This window comes from Coregonus clupeaformis, unplaced genomic scaffold, assembly GCF_020615455.1.
Source record: "Coregonus clupeaformis isolate EN_2021a unplaced genomic scaffold, ASM2061545v1 scaf1283, whole genome shotgun sequence".
Classification (NCBI taxonomy): domain Eukaryota; kingdom Metazoa; phylum Chordata; class Actinopteri; order Salmoniformes; family Salmonidae; genus Coregonus; species Coregonus clupeaformis.
Window position 1 is genome coordinate 99,323 of NW_025534737.1, and position 25,444 is coordinate 124,766.

At 45.4% G+C, this 25,444-nt stretch overlaps 3 protein-coding genes across 4 annotated transcripts in view; 1 reads left to right on the top strand and 2 right to left on the bottom strand.

Moving 5' to 3' along the window:
* Positions 1-462: 462 nt before the first annotated feature.
* On the bottom strand, positions 463-4,557 carry mkrn2os.2 (MKRN2 opposite strand, tandem duplicate 2). Its single transcript, XM_041893141.1, has 4 exons — positions 4,352-4,557; positions 3,929-3,978; positions 3,631-3,799; positions 463-676 (listed from the first exon to the last, which is right to left on the bottom strand). Exons 1-4 carry the CDS (start codon positions 4,555-4,557, stop codon positions 463-465), a joined length of 639 nt encoding a protein of 212 aa, XP_041749075.1.
* Positions 4,558-19,485: 14,928 nt separating this feature from the next.
* Positions 19,486-21,958, bottom strand: mkrn2os.1 (MKRN2 opposite strand, tandem duplicate 1). 2 transcript variants are annotated; one of them, XM_041891225.2, is made up of 5 exons: positions 21,824-21,958; positions 21,430-21,701; positions 21,220-21,266; positions 20,973-21,135; positions 19,486-19,969 (listed from the first exon to the last, which is right to left on the bottom strand). In XM_041891225.2, exons 1-5 carry the CDS (start codon positions 21,857-21,859, stop codon positions 19,762-19,764), a joined length of 726 nt encoding a protein of 241 aa, XP_041747159.1. In that variant the 5' UTR covers positions 21,860-21,958; the 3' UTR covers positions 19,486-19,761. The 2 variants fall into 2 exon arrangements, with proteins under 2 accessions (XP_041747159.1, XP_041747161.1); XM_041891227.2 differs by having other exon boundaries at positions 21,792-21,847.
* mkrn2 (makorin, ring finger protein, 2) overlaps positions 21,896-25,444 on the top strand; it is a gene marked incomplete at its 3' end in the record, with an annotated part of 38,105 nt that continues 34,556 nt past the window's right edge. Inside the window, exons 1-2 of the mRNA XM_045217951.1 lie at positions 21,896-21,981; positions 22,496-22,624. Of these exons, the coding sequence (XP_045073886.1) occupies positions 21,956-21,981; positions 22,496-22,624 (155 nt within the window). The remainder of the gene's footprint in view (positions 21,982-22,495; positions 22,625-25,444) is intronic.

The following is a 25,444-nucleotide window of genomic DNA, read 5'->3' on the forward strand; positions in this document are numbered from 1 at the left end:
GGAGGACAGAGGAGCCTCTTAAAGAAGAAGTTACAGGTCTGTGAGAGCCAGAAATCTTGCTTGTTTGTAGGTGACCAAATACTTATTTTCCACCATAATTTGCAAATAAATTCATTAAAAATCCTACAATGTGATTTTTCTGGATTTTTTTCCCCTCAATTTGTCTGTCATAGTTGACGTGTACCTATGATGAAAATTACAGGCCTCTCTCATCTTTTTTTAAGTGGGAGAACTTGCACAATTGGTGGCTGACTAAATACTTTTTTTCCCCACTGTATGTGATATCTCCCTGCACATTGTGATGTATTTACTATGTAGTATTAACAGGACTGTCCACTATATAAAAGTAGTTATGTGATATCTCCCTGCACATTGTGATGTATTTACTATGTAGTATTAACAGGACTGTCCACTATATAGAAGTAGTTATGTGATATCTCCCTGCACATTGTGATGTATTTACTATGTAGTATTAACAGGACTGTCCACTATATAAAAGTAGTTCTGTGATATCTCCCTGCACATTGTGGTGTATTTCCAGGCTCTCTTGATCCTGGGCAGGACGAAGCTCTGAGTGAACTGGTCTTTGGTCAGAGAACCTTTCCCCTGTGTTGCTAGCACACAGTTTAGAAACATCAGGGTGTAGTTGTAGCAGTTGTGGGTCTCCTCATTAAACCTACAGGACCAGAAGATAAACATGTTCATTACAATACTTTAATACAATACCTCAATGCTAAAACAACTGTTCCTCTGTCAGTAATACAGTAATATACTTTATCAACTGTTCCTCTGTCAGTAATACAGTAATATACCTTATCAACTGTGCCTCTGTCAGTAATACAGCAATATACTTTATCAACTGTTCCTCTGTCAGTAATGCAGTAATATACTTTATCAACTGTTCCTCTGTCAGTAATACAGTAATATACTTTATAAACTGTTCCTCTGTCAGTAATACAGTAATATACTTTATCAACTGTTCCTCTGTCAGTAATACAGTAATATAGACTTTATCAACTGTTCCTCTGTCAGTAATACAGTAATATATTTTAACAACTGTTCCTCTGTCAGTAATACAGTAATATACTTTATCAACTGTTCCTCTGTCAGTAATACAGTAATATACTTTATCAACTGTTCCTCTGTCAGTAATACAGTAATATACTTTATCAACTGTTCCTCTGTCAGTAATACAGTAATATACTTTATCAACTGTTCCTCTGTCAGTAATACAGTAATAGATTTGAACAACTGTTCCTCTGTCAGTAATACAGTAATAGATTTGAACAACTGTTCCTCTGTCAGTAATACAGTAATATACTTTATCAACTGTTCCTCTGTCAGTAATACAGTAATAGATTTGAACAACTGTTCCTCTGTCAGTAATACAGTAATATACTTTATCAACTGTTCCTCTGTCAGTAATACAGTAATAGATTTGAACAACTGTTCCTCTGTCAGTAATACAGTAATATACTTTATCAACTGTTCCTCTGTCAGTAATACAGTAATATACTTTATCAACTGTTCCTCTGTCAGTAATACAGTAATATATTTGAACAACTGTTCCTCTGTCAGTAATACAGTAATAATTTATCAACTGTTCCTCTGTCAGTAATACAGTAATATATTTTAACAACTGTTCCTCTGTCAGTAATACAGTAATATACTTTATCAACTGTTCCTCTGTCAGTAATACAGTAATATACTTTATCAACTGTTCCTCTGTCAGTAATACAGTAATAATTTATCAACTGTTCCTCTGTCAGTAATACAGTAATATATTTGAACAACTGTTCCTCTGTCAGTAATACAGTAATAATTTATCAACTGTTCCTCTGTCAGTAATACAGTAATATATTTTAACAACTGTTCCTCTGTCAGTAATACAGTAATATACTTTATCAACTGTTCCTCTGTCAGTAATACAGTAATATACTTTATCAACTTTTCCTCTGTCAGTAATACAGTAATATACTTTATCAACTGTTCCTCTGTCAGTAATACAGTAATATACTTTATCAACTGTTCCTCTGTCAGTAATACAGTAATATATTTTAACAACTGTTCCTCTGTCAGTAATACAGTAATATACTTTATCAACTGTTCCTCTGTCAGTAATACAGTAATATACTTTATCAACTGTTCCTCTGTCAGTAATACAGTAATATACTTTATCAACTGTTCCTCTGTCAGTAATACAGTAATATACTTTATCAACTGTTCCTCTGTCAGTAATACAGTAATAGATTTGAACAACTGTTCCTCTGTCAGTAATACAGTAATAGATTTGAACAACTGTTCCTCTGTCAGTAATACAGTAATATACTTTATCAACTGTTCCTCCGTCAGTAATACAGTAATAGATTTGAACAACTGTTCCTCTGTCAGTAATACAGTAATATACTTTATCAACTGTTCCTCTGTCAGTAATACAGTAATAGATTTGAACAACTGTTCCTCTGTCAGTAATACAGTAATATACTTTATCAACTGTTCCTCTGTCAGTAATACAGTAATAGATTTGAACAACTGTTCCTCTGTCAGTAATACAGTAATATACTTTATCAACTGTTCCTCTGTCAGTAATACAGTAATATACTTTATCAACTGTTCCTCTGTCAGTAATACAGTAATATATTTGAACAACTGTTCCTCTGTCAGTAATACAGTAATAATTTATCAACTGTTCCTCTGTCAGTAATACAGTAATATATTTTAACAACTGTTCCTCTGTCAGTAATACAGTAATATACTTTATCAACTGTTCCTCTGTCAGTAATACAGTAATATACTTTATCAACTGTTCCTCTGTCAGTAATACAGTAATATACTTTATCAACTGTTCCTCTGTCAGTAATACAGTAATATACTTTATCAACTGTTCCTCTGTCAGTAATACAGTAATATACTTTATCAACTGTTCCTCTGTCAGTAATACAGTAATATACTTTATCAACTGTTCCTCTGTCAGTAATACAGTAATATACTTTATCAACTGTTCCTCTGTCAGTAATACAGTAATAATTTATCAACTGTTCCTCTGTCAGTAATACAGTAATATACTTTATCAACTGTTCCTCTGTCAGTAATACAGTAATATACTTTATCAACTGTTCCTCTGTCAGTAATACAGTAATAATTTATCAACTGTTCCTCTGTCAGTAATACAGTAATATATTTGAACAACTGTTCCTCTGTCAGTAATACAGTAATAATTTATCAACTGTTCCTCTGTCAGTAATACAGTAATATATTTGAACAACTGTTCCTCTGTCAGTAATACAGTAATAATTTATCAACTGTTCCTCTGTCAGTAATACAGTAATATATTTTAACAACTGTTCCTCTGTCAGTAATACAGTAATATACTTTATCAACTGTTCCTCTGTCAGTAATACAGTAATATACTTTATCAACTGTTCCTCTGTCAGTAATACAGTAATATACTTTATCAACTGTTCCTCTGTCAGTAATACAGTAATATACTTTATCAACTGTTCCTCTGTCAGTAATACAGTAATATACTTTATCAACTGTTCCTCTGTCAGTAATACAGTAATAATTTATCAACTGTTCCTATATCAGTAATACAGTAATAGGATCTTAAAGTTCAATACGAAGGTGCACCTTTTGTATGCTGGGTCCCACATCTCGGCGTCTGAGAACTTGTTGAGGTATTGGTCCCACTGGTTGAGGAGGTTGAACATGTCTGGTTGGATCAGGGGAATACTGATACACATCTCCCAGCCTCGCTGGTCCTGCCGGACCCCTGGCTTAGTGTAGTTGAACACCAGTCCTATAGAACAAATACACTGACTGTCAGTATTAAGCGTATGCAGTTTTAGTCTTAATGACATGTTGATGTTAAATTGTGAAGGGAAGTTGTAGCATGTACAGCTACAGTATGTGTGGAAATGGAACCTACCATTAGTGTCTGTGATCCCAGTGTGTAGGTCTGAGCCTCCATCAAACTCCCTAAACACAGCAATATCAATCTACAGTCAATCTCTTGGTTTGGTCATATATTGTCTGTAATCCCAGTAGTCCTAACCCTAACTCCCTAAACACAGCAATATCAATCTACAGTCAATCTCTGTAGATTGGTCATATATTGTCTGTAATCCCAGTAGTCCTAACCCTAACTCCCTAAACACAGCAATATCAATCTACAGTCAATCTCTGTAGATTGGTCATATATTGTCTGTAATCCCAGTAGTCCAACTCCCTAAACACAGCAATATGATGTGTGGAACAGCTGTCCATGGGTTAGGGTTAGTCCTAAGGGTTAGGGTTCATCTGCTAAGAATTGCATGTTGCCTTTTACACCAACACAGTAGTCATTGGTTACCTGAGGTTGTTTTCCTCAGCAGGTGCGACCAGGAAGCAGCATGGAGTCTTGTGTCCATTAGAAAATGGGTTGGGGATACTGATAGGAGCCTGCTCCAGCCTGCCACCGATGAAGCTCACTCCACACTCTGGACATTTCTCTGGGACGTAGAAACAGAAGATATCCTTCTGACAGTGGCTGAACTTAATCACACTCTTTTTCTCCATGGAAACAGAGCAAATAGAGCTTCCCTACTAGGTAGCTTACTAAGTTCCCTACCCAGTGCTAGGTCTTCGCACGAACACCCTAGCAGGAGAGCAGGGTAATTTAACCTCTCTGGTCTGTGACGCTCAACTCACACAACCTTCTCATTTGTCACAGATCGTCTGGGGCCTATCAGGTTGCACCTATCCTGTCCCCATACTCCTCTGTTCGGCAGTCCTGTGTTTTGCTCAGTCCTTAGCTCACAGTAAAGGGTTAGGGTTAGGGTCAGTATTATACTGTCTAGGCAGCTCACTGTAAAGGGTTAGGGTCAGTCCTATACTGTCTAGGCAGCTCACTGTAAAGGGTTAGGGTCAGTCCTATACTGTCTAGGCAGCTCACTGTAAAGGGTTAGGGTCAGTATTATACTGTCTAGGCAGCTCACTGTAAAGGGTTAGGGTCAGTCCTATACTGTCTAAATAGCTCACTGTAAAGGGTTAGGGTCAGTCCTATAACACATGGTGTGGTGTGGTGTTGTCAATAACACATGGTGTGGTGTTGTCAATAACACATGGTGTGGTGTTGTCAATAACACATGGTGTGGTGTTGTCAATAACACATGGTGTGGTGTTGTCAATAACACATGGTGTGGTTTTGTCAATAACACATGATTTGGTGTTGTCAATAACACATGGTGTGGTGTTGTCAATAACACATGGTGTGGTGTTGTCAATAACACATGGTGTGGTGTTGTCAATAACACATGGTGTGGTGTTGTCAATAACACATGGTGTGGTGTGGTGTTGTCAATAACACATGGTGTGGTGTTGTCAATAACACATGGTGTGGTGTTGTCAATAACACATGGTGTGGTGTTGTGTTGTCAATAACACATGGTGTGGTGTTGTCAATAACACATGGTGTAGTGTGGTGTTGTCAATAACACATGGTGTGGTGTGGTCAATAACACATGGTGTGGTGTTGTCAATAACACATGGTGTGGTGTGGTGTTGTCAATAACACATGGTGTGGTGTGGTGTTGTCAATAACACATGGTGTAGTGTGGTGTTGTCAATAACACATGGTGTGGTGTGGTGTTGTCAATAACACATGGTGTGGTGTGGTGTTGTCAATAACACATGGTGTAGTGTGGTGTTGTCAATAACACATGGTGTTGTGTGGTGTTGTCAATAACACATGGTGTGGTGTGGTCAATAACACATGGTGTGGTGTTGTCAATAACACATGGTGTGGTGTGGTGTTGTCAATAACACATGGTGTAGTGTGGTGTTGCCAATAACACATGGTGTGGTGTTGTCAATAACACATGGTGTGGTGTTGTCAATAACACATGGTGTGGTGTTGTCAATAACACATGGTGTGGTGTTGTCAATAACACATGGTGTGGTTTTGTCAATACCACATGGTGTGGTGTTGTCAATAACACATGGTGTGGTGTTGTGTTGTCAATAACACATGGTGTGGTGTTGTCAATAACACATGGTGTGGTGTTGTCAATAACACATGGTGTGGTGTTGTCAATAACACATGGTGTGGTGTTGTCAATAACACATGGTGTGGTGTGGTCAATAACACATGGTGTGGTGTGGTGTTGTCAATAACACATGGTGTGGTGTTGTCAATAACACATGGTGTGGTGTTGTCAATAACACGTGGTGTGGTGTTGTCAATAACACATGGTGTGGTGTGGTCAATAACACATGGTGTGGTGTTGTCAATAACACATGGTGTGGTGTGGTGTTGTCAATAACACATGGTGTGGTGTTGTCAATAACACATGGTGTGGTGTGGTGTTGTCAATAACACATGGTGTGGTGTGGTGTTGTCAATAACACATGGTGTAGTGTGGTGTTGTCAATAACACATGGTGTGGTGTGGTGTTGTCAATAACACATGGTGTGGTGTGGTGTTGTCAATAACACATGGTGTAGTGTGGTGTTGTCAATAACACATGGTGTTGTGTGGTGTTGTCAATAACACATGGTGTGGTGTGGTCAATAACACATGGTGTGGTGTGGTCAATAACACGTGGTGTGGTGTTGTCAATAACACATGGTGTGGTGTGGTGTTGTCAATAACACATGGTGTAGTGTGGTGTTGCCAATAACACATGGTGTGGTGTTGTCAATAACACATGGTGTGGTGTTGTCAATAACACATGGTGTGGTGTTGTCAATAACACATGGTGTGGTGTTGTCAATAACACATGGTGTGGTTTTGTCAATAACACATGGTGTGGTGTTGTCAATAACACATGGTGTGGTGTTGTGTTGTCAATAACACATGGTGTGGTGTTGTCAATAACACATGGTGTGGTGTTGTCAATAACACATGGTGTGGTGTTGTCAATAACACATGGTGTGGTGTGGTCAATAACACATGGTGTGGTGTGGTGTTGTCAATAACACATGGTGTGGTGTTGTCAATAACACATGGTGTGGTGTTGTCAATAACACATGGTGTGGTGTTGTCAATAACACGTGGTGTGGTGTTGTCAATAACACATGGTGTGGTGTGGTGTTGTCAATAACACATGGTGTGGTGTTGTCAATAACACATGGTGTGGTGTTGTCAATAACACATGGTGTGGTGTTGTCAATAACACATGGTGTGGTGTGGTGTTGTCAATAACACATGGTGTGGTGTTGTCAATAACACGTGGTGTGGTGTTGTCAATAACACATGGTGTGGTGTGGTGTTGTCAATAACACATGGTGTGGTGTTGTCAATAACACATGGTGTGGTGTTGTCAATAACGCATGGTGTGGTGTTGTCAATAACACATGGTGTGGTGTGGTGTTGTCAATAACACATGGTGTGGTGTTGTCAATAACACATGGTGTGGTGTTGTCAATAACACATGGTGTGGTGTTGTCAATAACACGTGGTGTGGTGTTGTCAATAACACATGGTGTGGTGTGGTGTTGTCAATAACACATGGTGTGGTGTTGTCAATAACACATGGTGTGGTGTTGTCAATAACACATGGTGTGGTGTTGTCAATAACACATGGTGTGGTGTGGTGTTGTCAATAACACATGGTGTGGTGTGGTGTTGTCAATAACACATGGTGTGGTGTTGTCAATAACACGTGGTGTGGTGTTGTCAATAACACATGGTGTGGTGTGGTGTTGTCAATAACACATGGTGTGGTGTTGTCAATAACACATGGTGTGGTGTTGTCAATAACACATGGTGTGGTGTTGTCAATAACACATGGTGTGGTGTGGTGTTGTCAATAACACATGGTGTGGTGTTGTCAATAACACATGGTGTGGTGTTGTCAATAACACATGGTGTGGTGTTGTCAATAACACATGGTGTGGTGTGGTCAATAACACATGGTGTGGTGTTGTCAATAACACATGGTGTGGTGTTGTCAATAACACATGGTGTGGTGTTGTCAATAACACGTGGTGTGGTGTTGTCAATAACACATGGTGTGGTGTGGTGTTGTCAATAACACATGGTGTGGTGTTGTCAATAACACATGGTGTGGTGTTGTCAATAACACATGGTGTGGTGTTGTCAATAACACATGGTGTGGTGTTGTCAATAACACATGGTGTGGTGTTGTCAATAACACATGGTGTAGTGTTGTCAATAACACATGGTGTGGTGTGGTGTTGTCAATAACACATGGTGTGGTGTTGTCAATAACACATGGTGTGGTGTTGTCAATAACACATGGTGTGGTGTTGTCAATAACACATGGTGTGGTGTGGTGTTGTCAATAACACATGGTGTGGTGTGGTGTTGTCAATAACACATGGTGTAGTGTGGTGTTGTCAATAACACATGGTGTTGTGTGGTGTTGTCAATAACACATGGTGTGGTGTTGTCAATAACACGTGGTGTGGTGTTGTCAATAACACATGGTGTGGTGTGGTGTTGTCAATAACACATGGTGTAGTGTGGTGTTGCCAATAACACATGGTGTGGTGTTGTCAATAACACGTGGTGTGGTGTTGTCAATAACACATGGTGTGGTGTGGTCAATAACACATGGTGTGGTGTTGTCAATAACACATGGTGTGGTGTGGTGTTGTCAATAACACATGGTGTGGTGTTGTCAATAACACATGGTGTGGTGTGGTGTTGTCAATAACACATGGTGTGGTGTGGTGTTGTCAATAACACATGGTGTAGTGTGGTGTTGTCAATAACACATGGTGTGGTGTGGTGTTGTCAATAACACATGGTGTGGTGTGGTGTTGTCAATAACACATGGTGTAGTGTGGTGTTGTCAATAACACATGGTGTTGTGTGGTGTTGTCACAAGCCGGGCTAGAACTCCGGTCTCAAATGTGTAGAGCTGGGGGTACTACCCCTTAGCCACAGAGGAGATGTTGTAGGACCCAAATGAAACACCCAAGGCAATACTCAGGTAAGTAGATTTAATGTTCCAAAACAGGAGGCAAAACAAAACAACTCCCCGAGGGGAGAAAAACAAACTAAAGATAACTTCGAATAACTTACTAGGACTGATACGGTGGGACAAAGCAGGAGACACATAGACAGGACGCAATAACCAAGTGAGAAACAAGGGGAAAACACACAGCTAAAATACTCAAGGGGAAACAAGGCACAGGTGACATAGATAAGCTAATTAGGACACATGAGGAAAAACTAAGGCAAGGGAACACAGCTGACCTCTAGAGGCCAGGAGACAAACAGGGGAAGCAGGAAGCTGACAGGACCCCCTCCTCTAGGAACGACTCCTGACGTTCCTTCCAGAACACCCTGGCCCCAGGGTGCGAAAATCTCGGATCAACCCTGGGTCCAGGATGTCCCTGGCCGGAACCCAGGAGCGCTCCTCTGGCCCGTAGCCCTCCCAGTCCACCAGATACTGCAGAGAGTTCTGGACCCTCCGGGAGTCCAGTATCCGGCGGACTGTGTAGGCTGGCTGGCCGTCTATAATCCTGGGAGGTGGCGGGGGTCTGTGTGGGGGGCAAAAGGGAGAAGACAAGACAGGTTTAAGGGAGTGAAACATGGAAAGTGGGGTTAACTCTAAGGGAGCGAGGCAGAACTAAACGATACGACACAGGGTTAACCTTTCTAGAAATGCGGAAAGGGCCGATGTATCTCTGGGAAAGCTTCTTGGATTCGACCCGGAGGGGCAAGTTCTTAGTGGCCAACCAAACTCTCTGACCAGCTCGGAAACTAGGGGCCGTCCGGCGGTGGCGATTAGCCTGACTTTGGTATCTCTGGGAGGTCCGAAGGAGGGTACACCTGGCCTTCTTCCAGGTCCGCCTACAGCGTTGGACAAAGCGCTGGGCCGAGGGAACACCAACTTGCGCCTCTTCCTCTGGAAACAAAGGAGGGTTGTAACCGAACTGGCATTCGAAGGGGGACAATCCGGTGGCTGAGGACTGGAGGGTGTTGTGGGCATATTCAGCCCAAATGATATAGGTGGCCCAAGACGTGGGATTACTGGCCGCCATACACCGCAGGGTGGTCTCCAGATCCTGATTAATCCGTTCCGTTTGGCCATTAGACTCTGGATGGAATCCTGACGATAGGCTGGCTGTGGCCCCAATAAGCCTGCAGAAGGCCCCCAAAACCGGGACGAGAATTGGGGGACCTCGGTCAGAGACCACGTCCAGGGGAATGCCAAATATCCGGAAGACATGGTTCATGAGGAGCTCCGCAGTCTCCTTAGCCGAGGGGCAGCTTGGGCAGGGGAATAAACCGGGCAGCCTTAGAGAAACGGTCTACCACCACAAGGATGACGGTGTTGCCCTGGGATAGAGGAAGTCCCGTAACAAAGTCCAGAGAAAGGTGTGACCATGGCCTTCGAGGAACAGGTAAGGGATGGAGCAGTCCCTGGGGTCGCTGGCGTGTCGACTTTCCCTGGTTGCACACAGGGCAGGCCTCAACATAGACCTGCACGTCCTTCTTGATGGACGGCCACCAAAACCGCCGTCGGAGGAACTCCAGTGTGCGAGCACTGCCAGGATGGCATGTCAAGGGCGACTCATGACCCCACTGCAAGACGCGGGCCCCGAACCGAGAGAGGAACGTACAGGCGACCGGCAGGACCACCGTCTGGATCGGGCTCATGGGCAAGAGCTTCTCGTACCCTCTTTCTAGTTCCCAATGAAGAGGTGCGACGATCCTAGACCTCGGAATAATCGATGCCAAGGGCTTCTCTTGTACCTCGGGAGAATAGACTCGAGACAGAGCATCCGGCCGACGTTCTTGGTGCCAGGTCGGTAAGTCAGGATGAACTGGAATCGATTAAAGAAAAGGGACCATCGTGCTTGCCGAGGGTTCATCCGCTTAGCCTGTTGGAGATATTCCAGGTTCTTGTGGTCTGTGAGAACCTGGAAAGGGTGCTGAGCCCCCTCAAGCCAATGGCGCCACTCTTCCAAGGCCAGTTTAACCGCAAGCAACTCTAGATCCCCCACGTGGTAGTTGCGCTCGGCCTCAGACAGGCGGCGAGACATGAAGGCACAAGGGTGTAATCTCCCATCCGCACCCCTCTGTGACAGGACGGCTCCCACCCCCACCTCTGAGGCGTCCACCTCCACCACGAAAGGTCTCTCTGGGTCAGGGGTCACCAGAATCGGAGCAGAAGTGAAGCGGCGCTTGAGATCCTCGAAGGCCCCTGCTGCTTCCGGACCCCAGTGAATCTTGGTCCCTCCTCCCTTGGTAAGCGTCGTCAAGGGGGCTACCACCGAGCTGAAATTCTTGATGAACTTCCGATAGAAGTTAGAAAAGCCAATGAACCGTTGAACCTCCTTGACCGTGGCAGGTGTGGGCCAATCGTGGACCGCCTTGACCTTCTTGGGATCCATCTCTAGGTGCCCGGGAGTGACAATAAACCCGAGAAACTGAGTCTGAGAAACATGAAATTCACACTTCTCAGGCTTAACGTAGAGGTGATTGTCAAGGAGCCTCTGGAGAACCCGGCTAACATGCCCCTCATGCTCCTTCAGTGACCTCGAGAAGATGAGGATATCGTCCAGGTACACGAAGACGAACAGATTAAGCATATCCCGGAGAACATCATTAATCAGGGCTTGGAATACTGCGGGGGCATTGGTGAGCCCGAACGGCATCACCCGATATTCATAGTGTCCCGTGGGCGTGTTGAACGCCGTCTTCCATTCGTCTCCTGGCGGATCCCGCACGAGATGGTAAGCATTGCGGAGATCCAGCTTAGTAAAAATGGAAGCCCCTTGAAGCAGCTCAAAAGCAGTGGCCATGAGAGGAAGAGGGTATCGATTCCGAACCGTGATCTTGTTGAGTCCCCGGTAATCAATACAAGGCCTCAGACCCCGTCTTTCTTTTCAACAAAAAAGAAGCCCGCCCCAGCCGGGGAAGTAGAGGCATAGATGAGGCCGGCTGCCAAGGACTCCTTAATGTAGGTGTCCATAGCTGCGTGCTCGGGGAGGACAAGGAAAGATCCGACCTCTAGGAGGGCAGCACCCAGGGAGTAGATCAATGGCACAGTCATAAGTGCGATGAGGCGGTAAGGCAGTAGCCCGGGCCTTGCTGAACACTGCTTTGAACCGATGGTAAACACTGGGGACTCGGGAGACGTCAACAGACTCTTGAAACTGGGTACTAGGGGCTGAGGAACTCTGAAGCATGCAGGTGAGTTGGCAAGTGGGACCCCAGCTAAGAATGGTGCCAGTAGGCCAGTCGATCTGGGGATTATGTCTGCATAGCCAAGGGTGACCCAGGATAATAGGATACTCGGGAGAGTCAATGAGATAGAAGGTCTCCTCCTGCTGGTGTTGAGAGATGGTAAGTCGCAGGGACTGAGTCGCCTCAGTAACTTTTCCTGGTTCCAGAGGTCTGCCATCTAAGGCTGTAACTGCCTGGGGTTGAGGAAGTAGTTGGGTAGGGATCTTAAGTTCCTTAGCCAAGGTTACATCCATAAAATCACCTGCGGCACCGGAATCGATCATAGCCTGGACCCGATGCTGGTGGCCCTCCCAGGACAGAGTGGCTGGAATAGCTAGGACCGCGTTAGTAGGAGGAGCTCTAATTTTCCCCATCACAACCCTCCTGTAGCTGGGCGGGGACAGGCGTTTCCCAAAGCTCGGGGCAAGTGGAGCGGAAGTGGCCGGCAACCCCGCAGTAGAGGCACCGACGGCTCCCTCATGCGACGTTCCCTTTCGTTGGAAGAAAGCCTGGAACGGCCTAACTGCATGCTCTCCGGGGAATCCTGGGGCAGTTCAGGAGCCGGGGCAGCTCTGAATGACGGAGTCCAAACAGGAGAAACAGAGCTGCTCAGAGGAACTTGGGACTGAGACACCTGACGGCGAGCCGTTCTCCGCTCTCTTAGACGATTGTCCAGGCGGATGGCCAAGGCTATGAGGGACTCGAGATCTTCAGCTGGTTCACGGGTGACTAACTCATCTTGAAGGGGCTCAGATAACCCTCCCTGAAAGCAGACCCTCAGCGCTTCATCATTCCATCCGCTCCTTGCTGCTATGGTTCGGAACTCAATGGCAAAATCTGCCGTGCTTCGGGGGCCCTGACGGAGAGACAGTAGGCGCTTGGAAGCCTCCCGCCCACTGACAGGATGATCGAACACCCGCTTGAACTCTTCTACAAATGCAGCGTGGGAGTCACAACAGGCCTCCTGGGACTGCCACACCCAGCAGAGGCCCAGGCGAGCGCCTTGTCTGAAAGAAGGGTAATGAGGTAGGCAATCTTGGAACGGTCTGTGGGAAAACTTGAGGGTTGGAGCTCGAAGGTGAGGGAGCATTGGGTGAGGAAACCCTGACAAGAGCTTGGATCCCCAGAAAAGGGCTTGGGAGGTGGTAGTCGGGGCTCCGCCAACCGAGAAGGCCTGTCGTCACTGGGAGGTGACCGGGGGAAAGGGGGAGAACCAAGGAGGCGTTCAAAGAGCTGGTGAAGGGAACTCATCATTTCGGCCAGGAGTTGAGAATGTCTAGCCATCAGCTCCTCTTGTCGGCTGAGAACGGCTTCATGGCGCTGGAAAGAAGCCTCATGTCGAATGATCACCGCCAACAGGTCCTGGGAACTGAGTGTTTCTGGGTCCATGATTGACTTGGTTATTCTGTCACAAGCCGGGCTAGAACTCCGGTCTCAAATGTGTAGAGCTGGGGGTACTACCCCTTAGCCACAGAGGAGATGTTGTAGGACCCAAATGAAACACCCAAGGCAATACTCCAGGTAAGTAGATTTAATGTTCCAAAACAGGAGGCAAAACAAAACAACTCCCCGAGGGGAGAAAAACAAACTAAAGATAACTTCGAATAACTTACTAGGACTGATACGGTGGGACAAAGCAGGAGACACATAGACAGGACGCAATAACCAAGTGAGAAACAAGGGGAAAACACACAGCTAAAATACTCAAAGGGGAAACAAGGCACAGGTGACATAGATAAGCTAATTAGGACACATGAGGAAAAACTAAGGCAAAGGGGGAACACAGCTGACCTCTAGAGGCCAGGAGACAAACAGGGGGAAGCAGGAAGCTGACAGGTGTTGTCAATAACACATGGTGTGGTGTGGTCAATAACACATGGTGTGGTGTGGTCAATAACACGTGGTGTGGTGTTGTCAATAACACATGGTGTGGTGTGGTGTTGTCAATAACACATGGTGTAGTGTGGTGTTGCCAATAACACATGGTGTGGTGTTGTCAATAACACATGGTGTGGTGTTGTCAATAACACATGGTGTGGTGTTGTCAATAACACATGGTGTGGTGTTGTCAATAACACATGGTGTGGTTTTGTCAATAACACATGGTGTGGTGTTGTCAATAACACATGGTGTGGTGTTGTGTTGTCAATAACACATGGTGTGGTGTTGTCAATAACACATGGTGTGGTGTTGTCAATAACACATGGTGTGGTGTTGTCAATAACACATGGTGTGGTGTGGTCAATAACACATGGTGTGGTGTGGTGTTGTCAATAACACATGGTGTGGTGTTGTCAATAACACATGGTGTGGTGTTGTCAATAACACATGGTGTGGTGTTGTCAATAACACGTGGTGTGGTGTTGTCAATAACACATGGTGTGGTGTGGTGTTGTCAATAACACATGGTGTGGTGTTGTCAATAACACATGGTGTGGTGTTGTCAATAACACATGGTGTGGTGTTGTCAATAACACATGGTGTGGTGTGGTGTTGTCAATAACACCTGGTGTGGTGTTGTCAATAACACGTGGTGTGGTGTTGTCAATAACACATGGTGTGGTGTGGTGTTGTCAATAACACATGGTGTGGTGTTGTCAATAACACATGGTGTGGTGTTGTCAATAACGCATGGTGTGGTGTTGTCAATAACACATGGTGTGGTGTGGTGTTGTCAATAACACATGGTGTGGTGTTGTCAATAACACATGGTGTGGTGTTGTCAATAACACATGGTGTGGTGTTGTCAATAACACGTGGTGTGGTGTTGTCAATAACACATGGTGTGGTGTGGTGTTGTCAATAACACATGGTGTGGTGTTGTCAATAACACATGGTGTGGTGTTGTCAATAACACATGGTGTGGTGTTGTCAATAACACATGGTGTGGTGTGGTGTTGTCAATAACACATGGTGTGGTGTTGTCAATAACACATGGTGTGGTGTTGTCAATAACACATGGTGTGGTGTTGTCAATAACACATGGTGTGGTGTGGTCAATAACACATGGTGTGGTGTTGTCAATAACACATGGTGTGGTGTTGTCAATAACACATGGTGTGGTGTTGTCAATAACACGTGGTGTGGTGTTGTCAATAACACATGGTGTGGTGTGGTGTTGTCAATAACACGTGGTGTGGTGTTGTCAATAACACATGGTGTGGTGTGGTGTTGTCAATAACACATGGTGTGGTGTTGTCAATAACACATGGTGTGGTGTTGTCAATAACACATGGTGTGGTGTTGTCAATAACACATGGTGTGGTGTTGTCAATAACACATGGTGTGGTGTTGTCAATAACACATGGTGTAGTGTTGTCAATAACACATGGTGTGGTGTGGTGTTGTCAATAACACATGGTGTGGTGTTGTCAATAACACATGGTGTGGTGTTGTCAATAACACATGGTGTGGTGTTGTCAATAACACATGGTGTGGTGTGGTGTTGTCAATAACACATGGTGTGGTGTGGTGTTGTCAATAACACATGGTGTAGTGTGGTGTTGTCAATAACACATGGTGTTGTGTGGTGTTGTCAATAACACATGGTGTGGTGTTGTCAATAACACGTGGTGTGGTGTTGTCAATAACACATGGTGTGGTGTGGTGTGGTGTTGTCAATAACACATGGTGTAGTGTGGTGTTGCCAATAACACATGGTGTGGTGTTGTCAATAACACATGGTGTGGTGTTGTCAATAACACATGGTGTGGTGTTGTCAATAACACATGGTGTGGTGTTGTCAATAACACATGGTGTGGTTTTGTCAATAACACATGGTGTGGTGTTGTCAATAACACATGGTGTGGTGTGGTGTTGTCAATAACACATGGTGTGGTGTTGTCAATAACATATGGTGTAGTGTGGTGTTGCCAATAACACATGGTGTGGTGTTGTCAATAACACATGGTGTGGTGTTGTCAATAACACATGGTGTGGTGTTGTCAATAACACATGGTGTGGTGTTGTCAATAACACATGGTGTGGTTTTGTCAATAACACATGGTGTTGTGTTGTCAATAACACATGGTGTGGTGTTGTCAATAACACATGGTGTGGTGTTGTCAATAACACATGGTGTGGTGTTGTCAATAACACATGGTGTGGTGTGGTGTTGTCAATAACACATGGTGTGGTGTTGTCAATAACACATGGTGTGGTGTTGTCAATAACACATGGTGTGGTGTTGTCAATAACACATGGTGTGGTGTTGTCAATAACACATGGTGTGGTGTTGTCAATAACACATGGTGTGGTGTGGTGTTGTCAATAACACATGGTGTGGTGTGGTGTTGTTAATAACACGTTTTTATTTGTATTTTTTGTATTTTTTTATGTGTGTTTGTTTTTAGGGGGTAGATCAGCTTTAATATTGCAGATAGATTGTAACTTCCATCAATGTAATTGTCTGCATCACTTCCAATCCCCCATATGTTTTTTCCCCGCAAATATACACTGCTCAAAAAAATTAAGGGAACACTTAAACAACACAATGTAACTCCAAGTCAATCACACTTCTGTGAAATCAAACTGTCCACTTAGGAAGCAACACTGATTGACAATACATTTCACATGCTGTTGTGCAAATGGAATAGACAACAGGTGGAAATTATAGGCAATTAGCAAGACACCCCCAATAAAGGACTGGTTTTGCAGGTGGTGACCACAGACCACTTCTCAGTTCCTATGCTTCCTGGCTGATGTTTTGGTTACTTTTGAATGCTGGCGGTGCTTTCACTCTAGTGGTAGCATGAGACGGAGTCTACAACCCACACAAGTGGAAAACTCTCACTCTTGGATTGCGTCCTATCTGACAGGTCGCTCCTACCAGGTGGCGTGGCGAGAATCTGTCTCCGCACCACGTGCTCTCACCACTGGTGTCCTCCACGGCTTAGTTCTAGGCCCTCTCCTATTCTCTCTATACGCCAAGTCACTTGGCTCTGTCATATCCTCACATGGTCTCTCCTATCATTGCTACGCAGATGACACACAATTCATTTTCTCCTTTCCCCCTTCTGATAACCAGGTGGCGAATCGCATCTCTGCATGTCTGGCAGATATATCAGTGTGGATGTCGGATCACCACCTCAAGCTGAACCTCGGCAAGATGGAGCTGCTCTTCCTCCCGGGGAAGGACTCTCCGCTCCATGATCTCGCCATCACGGTTGACAACTCCATTGTGTCCTCCTCCCAGAGTACAAAGAACCTTGGCGTGACCCTGGACAACACCCTGTTGTTCTCCGCTAACATCAAAGCGGTGACCCGATCCTGCAGGTTCATGCTCTACAACTTTCGCAGAGTACGAACCTACCTTACACAGAAAGCGGCACAGGTCCTAATCCAGGCACTTGTCAATCCAGGCACTTGATTACTGCAACTCGCTGTTGGCTGGGCTCCCTGCCTGTGCCATTAAACCCATACAACTTATCCAGAACGCTGCAGCCCGTCTGGTGTTCAACCTTCCCAAGTTCTCTCATGTCACCCCGCTCTTCCGCACACTCCACTGGCTTCCAGTTGAAGCTCGCATCTATTACAAAACCATGGTGCTTGCCTACGGAGCTGTGAGGGGAATGGCACCTCCTTACCTTCAGGCTCTGATCAGACCCCACACCCAAACGAGGGCACTACGTTCATCCACCTCTGGCCTGCTAGCCCCCCTACCTCTACGGAAGCACAGTTCCCGCTCAGCCCAGTCAAAGCTATTCGCTGCTCTGACACCCCAATGGTGGAACAAGCTCCCCCCCGACGCCAGGACAGCGGAGTCACTGACCACCTTCCGGAGACACTTGAAACCCTACCTCTTTAAGGAATACCTGGAATGGGATAACAATAATCCTTCTACCCCCCCTCCCCCAACCCCCATAAAAAAAAAAAAAGGGTGGTTGTCCCACTGGCTATCCTAAGTTGAATGCACCAATTTGTAAGTCGCTCTGGATAAGAGCGTCTGCTAAATGACTTTTTACATTTACGTCATTTAGCAGACGCTCTTATCCAGAGCCACTTCCAGTTAGTGAGTCATTTAGCAGACGCTCTTATCCAGAGCCACTTACAGTTAGTGAGTCATTTAGCAGACGCTCTTATCCAGAGCCACTTACAGTTAATGAGTCATTTAGCAGACGCTCTTATCCAGAGCCACTTACAGTTAGTGAATGCATACATGTTATTTTTTTTGTTGTTGATATTTTTATTTAAAAAATTGTGCGCCGCCCATGGGTCTCCCGGTCGCGGCCGGCTGCAACAGAGCCTGGACTCGAACCAAGATCTCTAGTGGCACAGCTAGCACTGCGATGCAGTGCCTTAGACCACTGCGCCACTCGGGAGTCTTAAATGTTAAACGTTAAAAATGTATTGCCCTGGCCACATCTGCAGTCCTCATGCCTCCTTGCAGTATGCCTAAGGCACGTTCACGCAGATGAGCAGGGACCCTTGGCATCTTTCTTTTGGTGTTTTTCAGAGTCAGTAGAAAGGCCTCTTTAGTGTCCTAAGTTTTCATAACTGTGACCTTAATTGCCTACCGTCTGTAAGCTGTTGGTGTCTTAACGACCGTTCCACAGGTGCATGTTCATTAATTGTTTATGGTTCATTGAACAAGCATGGGAAACAGTGTTTAAACCCTTTACAATGAAGATCTGTGAAGTTGTTTGGATTTTTACTATACTAATTATCTTTGAAAGACAGGGTCCTGAAAAAGGGACGTTTCTTTTTTTGCTGAGTTTATACACACATACATACATACATACATACATACATCCTTTAAAAATATATATTTTTTTACTTTCCAACCCCACCACCCCTCCCTTAATTGGAGTAAACTAGTGAACAACAATGCTTAGGCCTCTACTTCCAGCTTATACATTTACATTTTAGTCATTTAGCAGACGCTCTTATCCAGAGCGACTTACAGGAGCAATTAGGGTTAAGTGCCTTGCTCAAGGGCACATAGACAGATTTTTCACCTAGTCGGCTCGGGGATTAGAACCAGCGACCTTTCGGTTACTGGCACAACGCTCTCAACCACTAAGCTACCTGCCGCCCTATACATACTATATATATTTTATGGACACAGTCAATTTTACAATAATTATATTTTGTTTGGTGTTGTCATTTACACAGTGTGGTGTTAACACATGTATTGTTTCAGTGTTTGTTGGAGATAGTTTTTCCATGTATGCTACTATACAGTATGGTTTCCTTTACAGAGATCATTTAAAAAACACTCCCACTTCTGAGTTGTCTGGTTGCAGTTGATTGTGAATAATGTGATTACTTGATAGAAAAATTAACCCCGCACACTGCTCTTGCTAGTATAACTTCTTTTATTCAAGCTTACGTGTCGGCCTCCGGGCCTTCGTCAGAGCTTTTGTGAAAGTTTGTATTTTACACCCTTGAGCAGACAAAGTAAATTACTTTTTAAAAATGAAAAGCATCAGGATTTATCTGTGCCGACCAACAACTATGCATTAACAATAGCAAAAGAAGAATATTATTTTATTGTCCAATTGTATACAAGGTCCAACGGAAGGTCCTTACGCTTTATCCCAACCCCAACGAAAATTACACTAAATACAAGCATCTTAATAATCAGCTATGTAGAAACCATGTTGATGGATCTCTTGGTAGACTGTGATGTATTTGGAGGCAGTCTTAACATGGGGCAGGACATGTTGCTGTGTGAAGTCATCCCTGGTGACTGACTCTCTGCCCTCTGCTCTCCTCAGCTGGTTCAGGAAGGACAGGGCAAAGCCATAGCAACACGAGCCAAACTCCCGCTCCTCTTCAAACCTGGAGCAAATACAGTGAGCTTCAATAGTGACACGTGTTGTTGTTTTGGCTCTGTACTCCACTTTGGATTTAAAATGATACAATGACTAAGGTTAAAGGGCAGACTGTCAGCTTTAATTTGAGGGTATTTTCATCCGTAAAAATTACAGCACTTTTTGTACATACAGTAGTCCCCCCATTTTAGGGACCCAAATGTATTGGGACAAATTCAGTATTTGGTCCCATATTATGATTATGAATAATCCTGAATGAATTGTGAATAATAATGAGTGAGAAAGTTAGATGCACATATCATACCCCCCAAAAATGCCTCTGTTATTGTAATGGTGAGAGGTTAGCATGTCTTGGGGGTATGATATTTGTGCGTCTAACTTTCTCACTCATCATTATTCACGATTCATTCAGGATTGATTACCTGTAATCATGGTAGCATCCACATGAATGTAGAAGTGTTTAGAAACATATTCAATTCTTATTTACAATAACAGTGACTCCAAAATGACACAATACATTATTTAGCATTCATTTTTATTGGGCACAAAATAATCTGAAACCCAACCAAAACAAACAGCAAATACATCCAACAAGTTTGTAGAGTCACAGGCTTCATGTAGTCACTGCGTGCTATGAATATGGGACCAAATACTTAACTTTTTGCTACTTTAATACACAAGTGTCCCAATACTTTTGGTTCCCTAAAATGTGGGGACTATGTGCAAAAAGCTGTAATTTCTAAACGGTTCACCTGAAATGGATGAAAATACCCTCAAATTATTTGTATCCGTTCAAATCCAAAGTGCTGGAGTACAGAGCAAAAACAAAACATGTGTCACAGTACCAATACTTTTGGAGCTCACTATAATCATGTTGAAGTTTTTGTTATTGTAAACTACTTAGAACCCCTTTATATTAAAGGCATTCTTTATGTGGGATTTCTAAAGTGGCACCACCATCTTTAACTATTAGGTTTTCAGAATGTACTATTTCCATTCGTAATATTCACCTGTGTCGTGACCAGGTGGAGAGGAGGGAGAACTGTTCCAGCTCAGTGTCCCACATTGTTCCAAAGCTGCCAGTCCCGGGGGCCACCAGCGGCACACAGAGGCACTGCTCCCAGCCCTGGTCCTCTCTCTGGACTCCTGAGGAGGTGTAGCTGTACACCACACCTTGAACACACACACAGACATCAGATCTAGTTACCTAGTCCAGTCTAACTCACACAAACTGCAAGTAAACTAATCTGAAGGCACCTTGTGAGTTAGTAACTCCAACATGCAGCTCAGAGTCCTGCCATTCACTGTGACAAACACCATGACAGGTCCGGTCAGGAAGACACATGAAAGGGGAAAATACACATTTAAAATGATTTACATTTTAACATTCAATGTTGCAAAAATAAACAGTTGTTGACAATATGAGTAAGATATACAGTAAGAATATCAGTAAAGTGTTGATTTTACCTGAGAAAAGCAGGTCCCAGTGAGGATCCAATGAGGAAGGCGCACCGGACCTTGTGTCCATTACTAAATGGACACGGAACTATGACAGGTGCCTCGAGGAGGCTGAATCTCATCTGCTCCTGACAGATTGGGCATTTTCGCCCTGTGTTTTCTGTTTGGAGCTTATTTTTGTCAAAACTATAGATTTTTCTTCCACAATGGTTAAACTTCAAGACAGTGCAGTCCATTGGAAGGTTCAACCGGGAAATACATGAGCGAGGTGACACACGTTGCTAAAGAAGGAAGCAATTTGAACGCGTTAAAAAAAAAATATTCATAAAGAATAACTATGTATTCTTAAAGATAATCGTATTTAAACATACATGTCGTATGCTCGAGACTCCTGGCTGCTTACCCGTCTTGAACCTTCCCCTCGGAACCTTTCGTTCATCGAGTCTGGTGGTTTATAGGCGGAAGTTTTTGCTTGCACTCAAACGTGACAACGGGAACATAAATACCGTTGCCCCAATATTATTGAGGATAAAACATGAACACGAAGCAAGTCACCTGCAGGTAGAACTTGTACCGTGTTTAATGTTTTTACTGTTGCTTGAGTGTTTCTTACCTCGAGCTGTGTGATGTTTTATTTCTTGCATTTGGCAGATGTTAGCTTCTTAGCTAGCTAGCTAAAGTAGCTGGGATGCCGCTAACGATTCTGGTGCGATATATTTGTGAAAACATGCTGCAGTGTGTTGCTTAAAGTGAACATTTCCATGAATCACGCGATTGGTGCTTTTGCTTGCTAGTTAGCTCTAGAAAGTGCAGCTACCGGTAGCTAGCTATGTTAGCTTTGCTGCTAGTTAGCTAGGCTAGCTTGTATGAATGACAACTACCAGGAGGAAGCTGATGATGTTAGACCGTTTCTGTTGCTAACCAGTAGCCACCAATCACTCTAGTGTATGAACCTAATCAGACTCTATCCCTGAACACCAGGCCTCAATAAGTAGCTATCAGTAGGTCTCATAGCTAACCTCATGATCATAGCTAACCGCTGCTAATTCTGCCGGTTTCTTGTGTTGCTATGCAGGTATTTTCTCCATGGTGTTTGCCGAGAAGGGATTAGGTGCATGTTCTCTCATGACCTGACCACCAGTAAACCTTCAACCATCTGTAAGTTCTACCAGAGAGGTGTGTGCGCCTACGGAGACCGCTGCAGGTAAGATCCAACCTACTGATGGGCTGGATTGAAGGCTACAAATCACATGTTAATTGTCACATACTGTGTAAAATAACAGGTGTAGACTAACAGTGAAATTATTACTTACGGCCCTTCCCGACAATGCAGAGAAAGGAAATAGAAAAGTAATAATAAATTAACAATTAAAACGTGGCTATATACACGGGGCACGGGGTACCAGTACCAAGCCGATGTGCTGGGGTACCAGTACCGAGTCGATGTGCAGGGGTACCAGTACCAAGCCGATGTGCTGGGGTACCAGTACCAAACCGATGTGCTGGGGTACCAGTACCAAGTCGATGTGCTGGGGTACCAGTACCAAGTCGATGTGCAGGGGTACCAGTACCAAGCCGATGTGCAGGGGTACCAGTACCAAGTCGATGTGCAGGGGTACCAGTACCAAGTCGATGTGCTGGGGTACCAGTACCAAGCCGATGTGCTGGGGTACCAGTACCAAGTCGATGTGCAGGGGTACCAGTACCAAGTCGATGTGCAGGGGTACCAGTACCAAGCCGATGTGCAGGGGTACCAGTACCAAGCCGATGTGCTGGGGTACCAGTACCAAGTCGATGTGCTGGGGTACCAGTACCAAGTCGATGTGCTGGGGTACCAGTACCAAGTCGATGTGCAGGGGTACCAGTACCAAGTCGATGTGCAGGGGTACCAGTACCAAGTCGATGTGCAGGGGTACCAGTACCAAGCCGATGTGCAGGGGTACCAGTACCAAGCCGATGTGCAGGGGTACCAGTACCAAGCCGATGTGCAGGGGTACCAGTACCAAGTCGATGTGCAGGGGTACCAGTACCAAGTCGATGTGCAGGGGTACCAGTACCAAGCCGATGTGCAGGGGTACCAGTACCAAGTCGATGTGCAGGGGTACCAGTACCAAGTCGATGTGCAGGGGTACCAGTACCAAGTCGATGTGCAGGGGTACCAGTACCAAGTCGATGTGCAGGGGTACCAGTACCACGTCGATGTGCAGGGGTACCAGTACCAAGCCGATGTGCAGGGGTACCAGTACCAAGTCGATGTGCAGGGGTACCAGTACCGGTCGATGTGCAGGGGTACCAGTACCAAGTCGATGTGCAGGGGTACCAGTACCAAGCCGATGTGCAGGGGTACCAGTACCAAGTCGATGTGCTGGGGTACCAGTACAAGTCGATGTGCAGGGGTACCAGTACCAAGCCGATGTGCAGGGGTACCAGTACCAAGCCGATGTGCAGGGGTACCAGTACCAAGCCGATGTGCAGGGGTACCAGTACCAAGTCGATGTGCAGGGGTACCAGTACCAAGCCGATGTGCAGGGGTACCAGTACCAAGTCGATGTGCAGGGGTACCAGTACCAAGTCGATGTGCAGGGGTACCAGTACCAAGTCGATGTGCAGGGGTACCAGTACCAAGCCGATGTGCTGGGGTACCAGTACCAAGTCGATGTGCAGTTGTACCAGTACCAAGTCGATGTGCAGGGGTACCAGTACCAAGTCGATGTGCAGGGGTACCAGTACCAAGCCGATGTGCTGGGGTACCAGTACCAAGTCGATGTGCAGGGGTACCAGTACCAAGCCGATGTGCAGGGGTACCAGTACCAAGCCGATGTGCAGGGGTACCAGTACCAAGCCGATGTGCAGGGGTACCAGTACCAAGCCGATGTGCAGGGGTACCAGTACCAAGCCGATGTGCAGGGGGTACCAGTACCAGGTCGATGTGCAGGGGTACCAGTACCAAGCGATGTGCAGGGGTACCAGTACCAAGCCGATGTGCAGGGGTACCAGTACCAAGTCGATGTGCAGGGGTACCAGTACCAAGTCGATGTGCAGGGGTACCAGTACCAAAGTCGATGTGCAGGGTACCAGTACCAAGCCGATGTGCAGGGGTACCAGTACCAAGCTCGATGTGCTGGGGTACCAGTACCAAGTCGATGTGCAGGGGTACCAGTACCAAGTCGATGTGCTGGGGTACCAGTACCAAGTCGATGTGCTGGGGTACCAGTACCAAGTCGATGTGCTGGGGTACCAGTACCAAGCCGATGTGCAGGGGTACCAGTACCAAGTCGATGTGCTGGGGTACCAGTACCAAGCCGATGTGCAGGGGTACCAGTACCAAGTCGATGTGCTGGGGTACCAGTACCAAGTCGATGTGCTGGGGTACCAGTACCAAGCCGATGTGCAGGGGTACCAGTACCAAGCCGATGTGCAGGGGTACCAGTACCAAGCCGATGTGCAGGGGTACCAGTACCAAGCCGATGTGCAGGGGTACCAGTACCAAGTCGATGTGCTGGGGTACCAGTACCAAGTCGATGTGCAGGGGTACCAGTACCAAGTCGATGTGCTGGGGTACCAGTACCAAGTCGATGTGCTGGGGTACCAGTACCAAGTCGATGTGCTGGGGTACCAGTACCAAGTCGATGTGCAGGGGTACCAGTACCAAGTCGATGTGCTGGGGTACCAGTACCAAGTCGATGTGCAGGGGTACCAGTACCAAGCCGATGTGCAGGGGTACCAGTACCAAGTCGATGTGCAGGGGTACCAGTACCAAGTCGATGTGCTGGGGTACCAGTACCAAGTCGATGTGCAGGGGTACCAGTACCAAGTCGATGTGCTGGGGTACCAGTACCAAGTCGATGTGCTGGGGTACCAGTACCAAGTCGATGTGCTGGGGTACCAGTACCAAGTCGATGTGCTGGGGTACCAGTACCAAGTCGATGTGCAGGGGTACCAGTACCAAGTCGATGTGCAGGGTACCAGTACCAAGTCGATGTGCTGGGGTACCAGTACCAAGTCGATGTGCAGGGGTACCAGT

Coding starts and splice junctions, on each gene's coding strand:
- mkrn2os.2 (XM_041893141.1), bottom strand. CDS start 4,557: ATGGAGAAAAAGAGTGTGATTAAGTTCAGCCACTGTCAGAAGGATATC. Junction 3,979..4,351: donor GCTGAGGAAAACAACCTCAG/GTAACCAATGAC, acceptor TGCTGTGTTTAG/GGAGTTTGATGGAGGCTCAG. Junction 3,800..3,928: donor TGGGATCACAGACACTAATG/GTAGGTTCCATT, acceptor TTTGTTCTATAG/GACTGGTGTTCAACTACACT.
- mkrn2os.1 (XM_041891225.2), bottom strand. CDS start 21,859: ATGAACGAAAGGTTCCGAGGGGAAGGTTCAAGACGG. Junction 21,702..21,823: donor GAGGGGAAGGTTCAAGACGG/GTAAGCAGCCAG, acceptor TTCCTTCTTTAG/CAACGTGTGTCACCTCGCTC. Junction 21,267..21,429: donor CTGGGACCTGCTTTTCTCAG/GTAAAATCAACA, acceptor TGTTTGTCACAG/TGAATGGCAGGACTCTGAGC.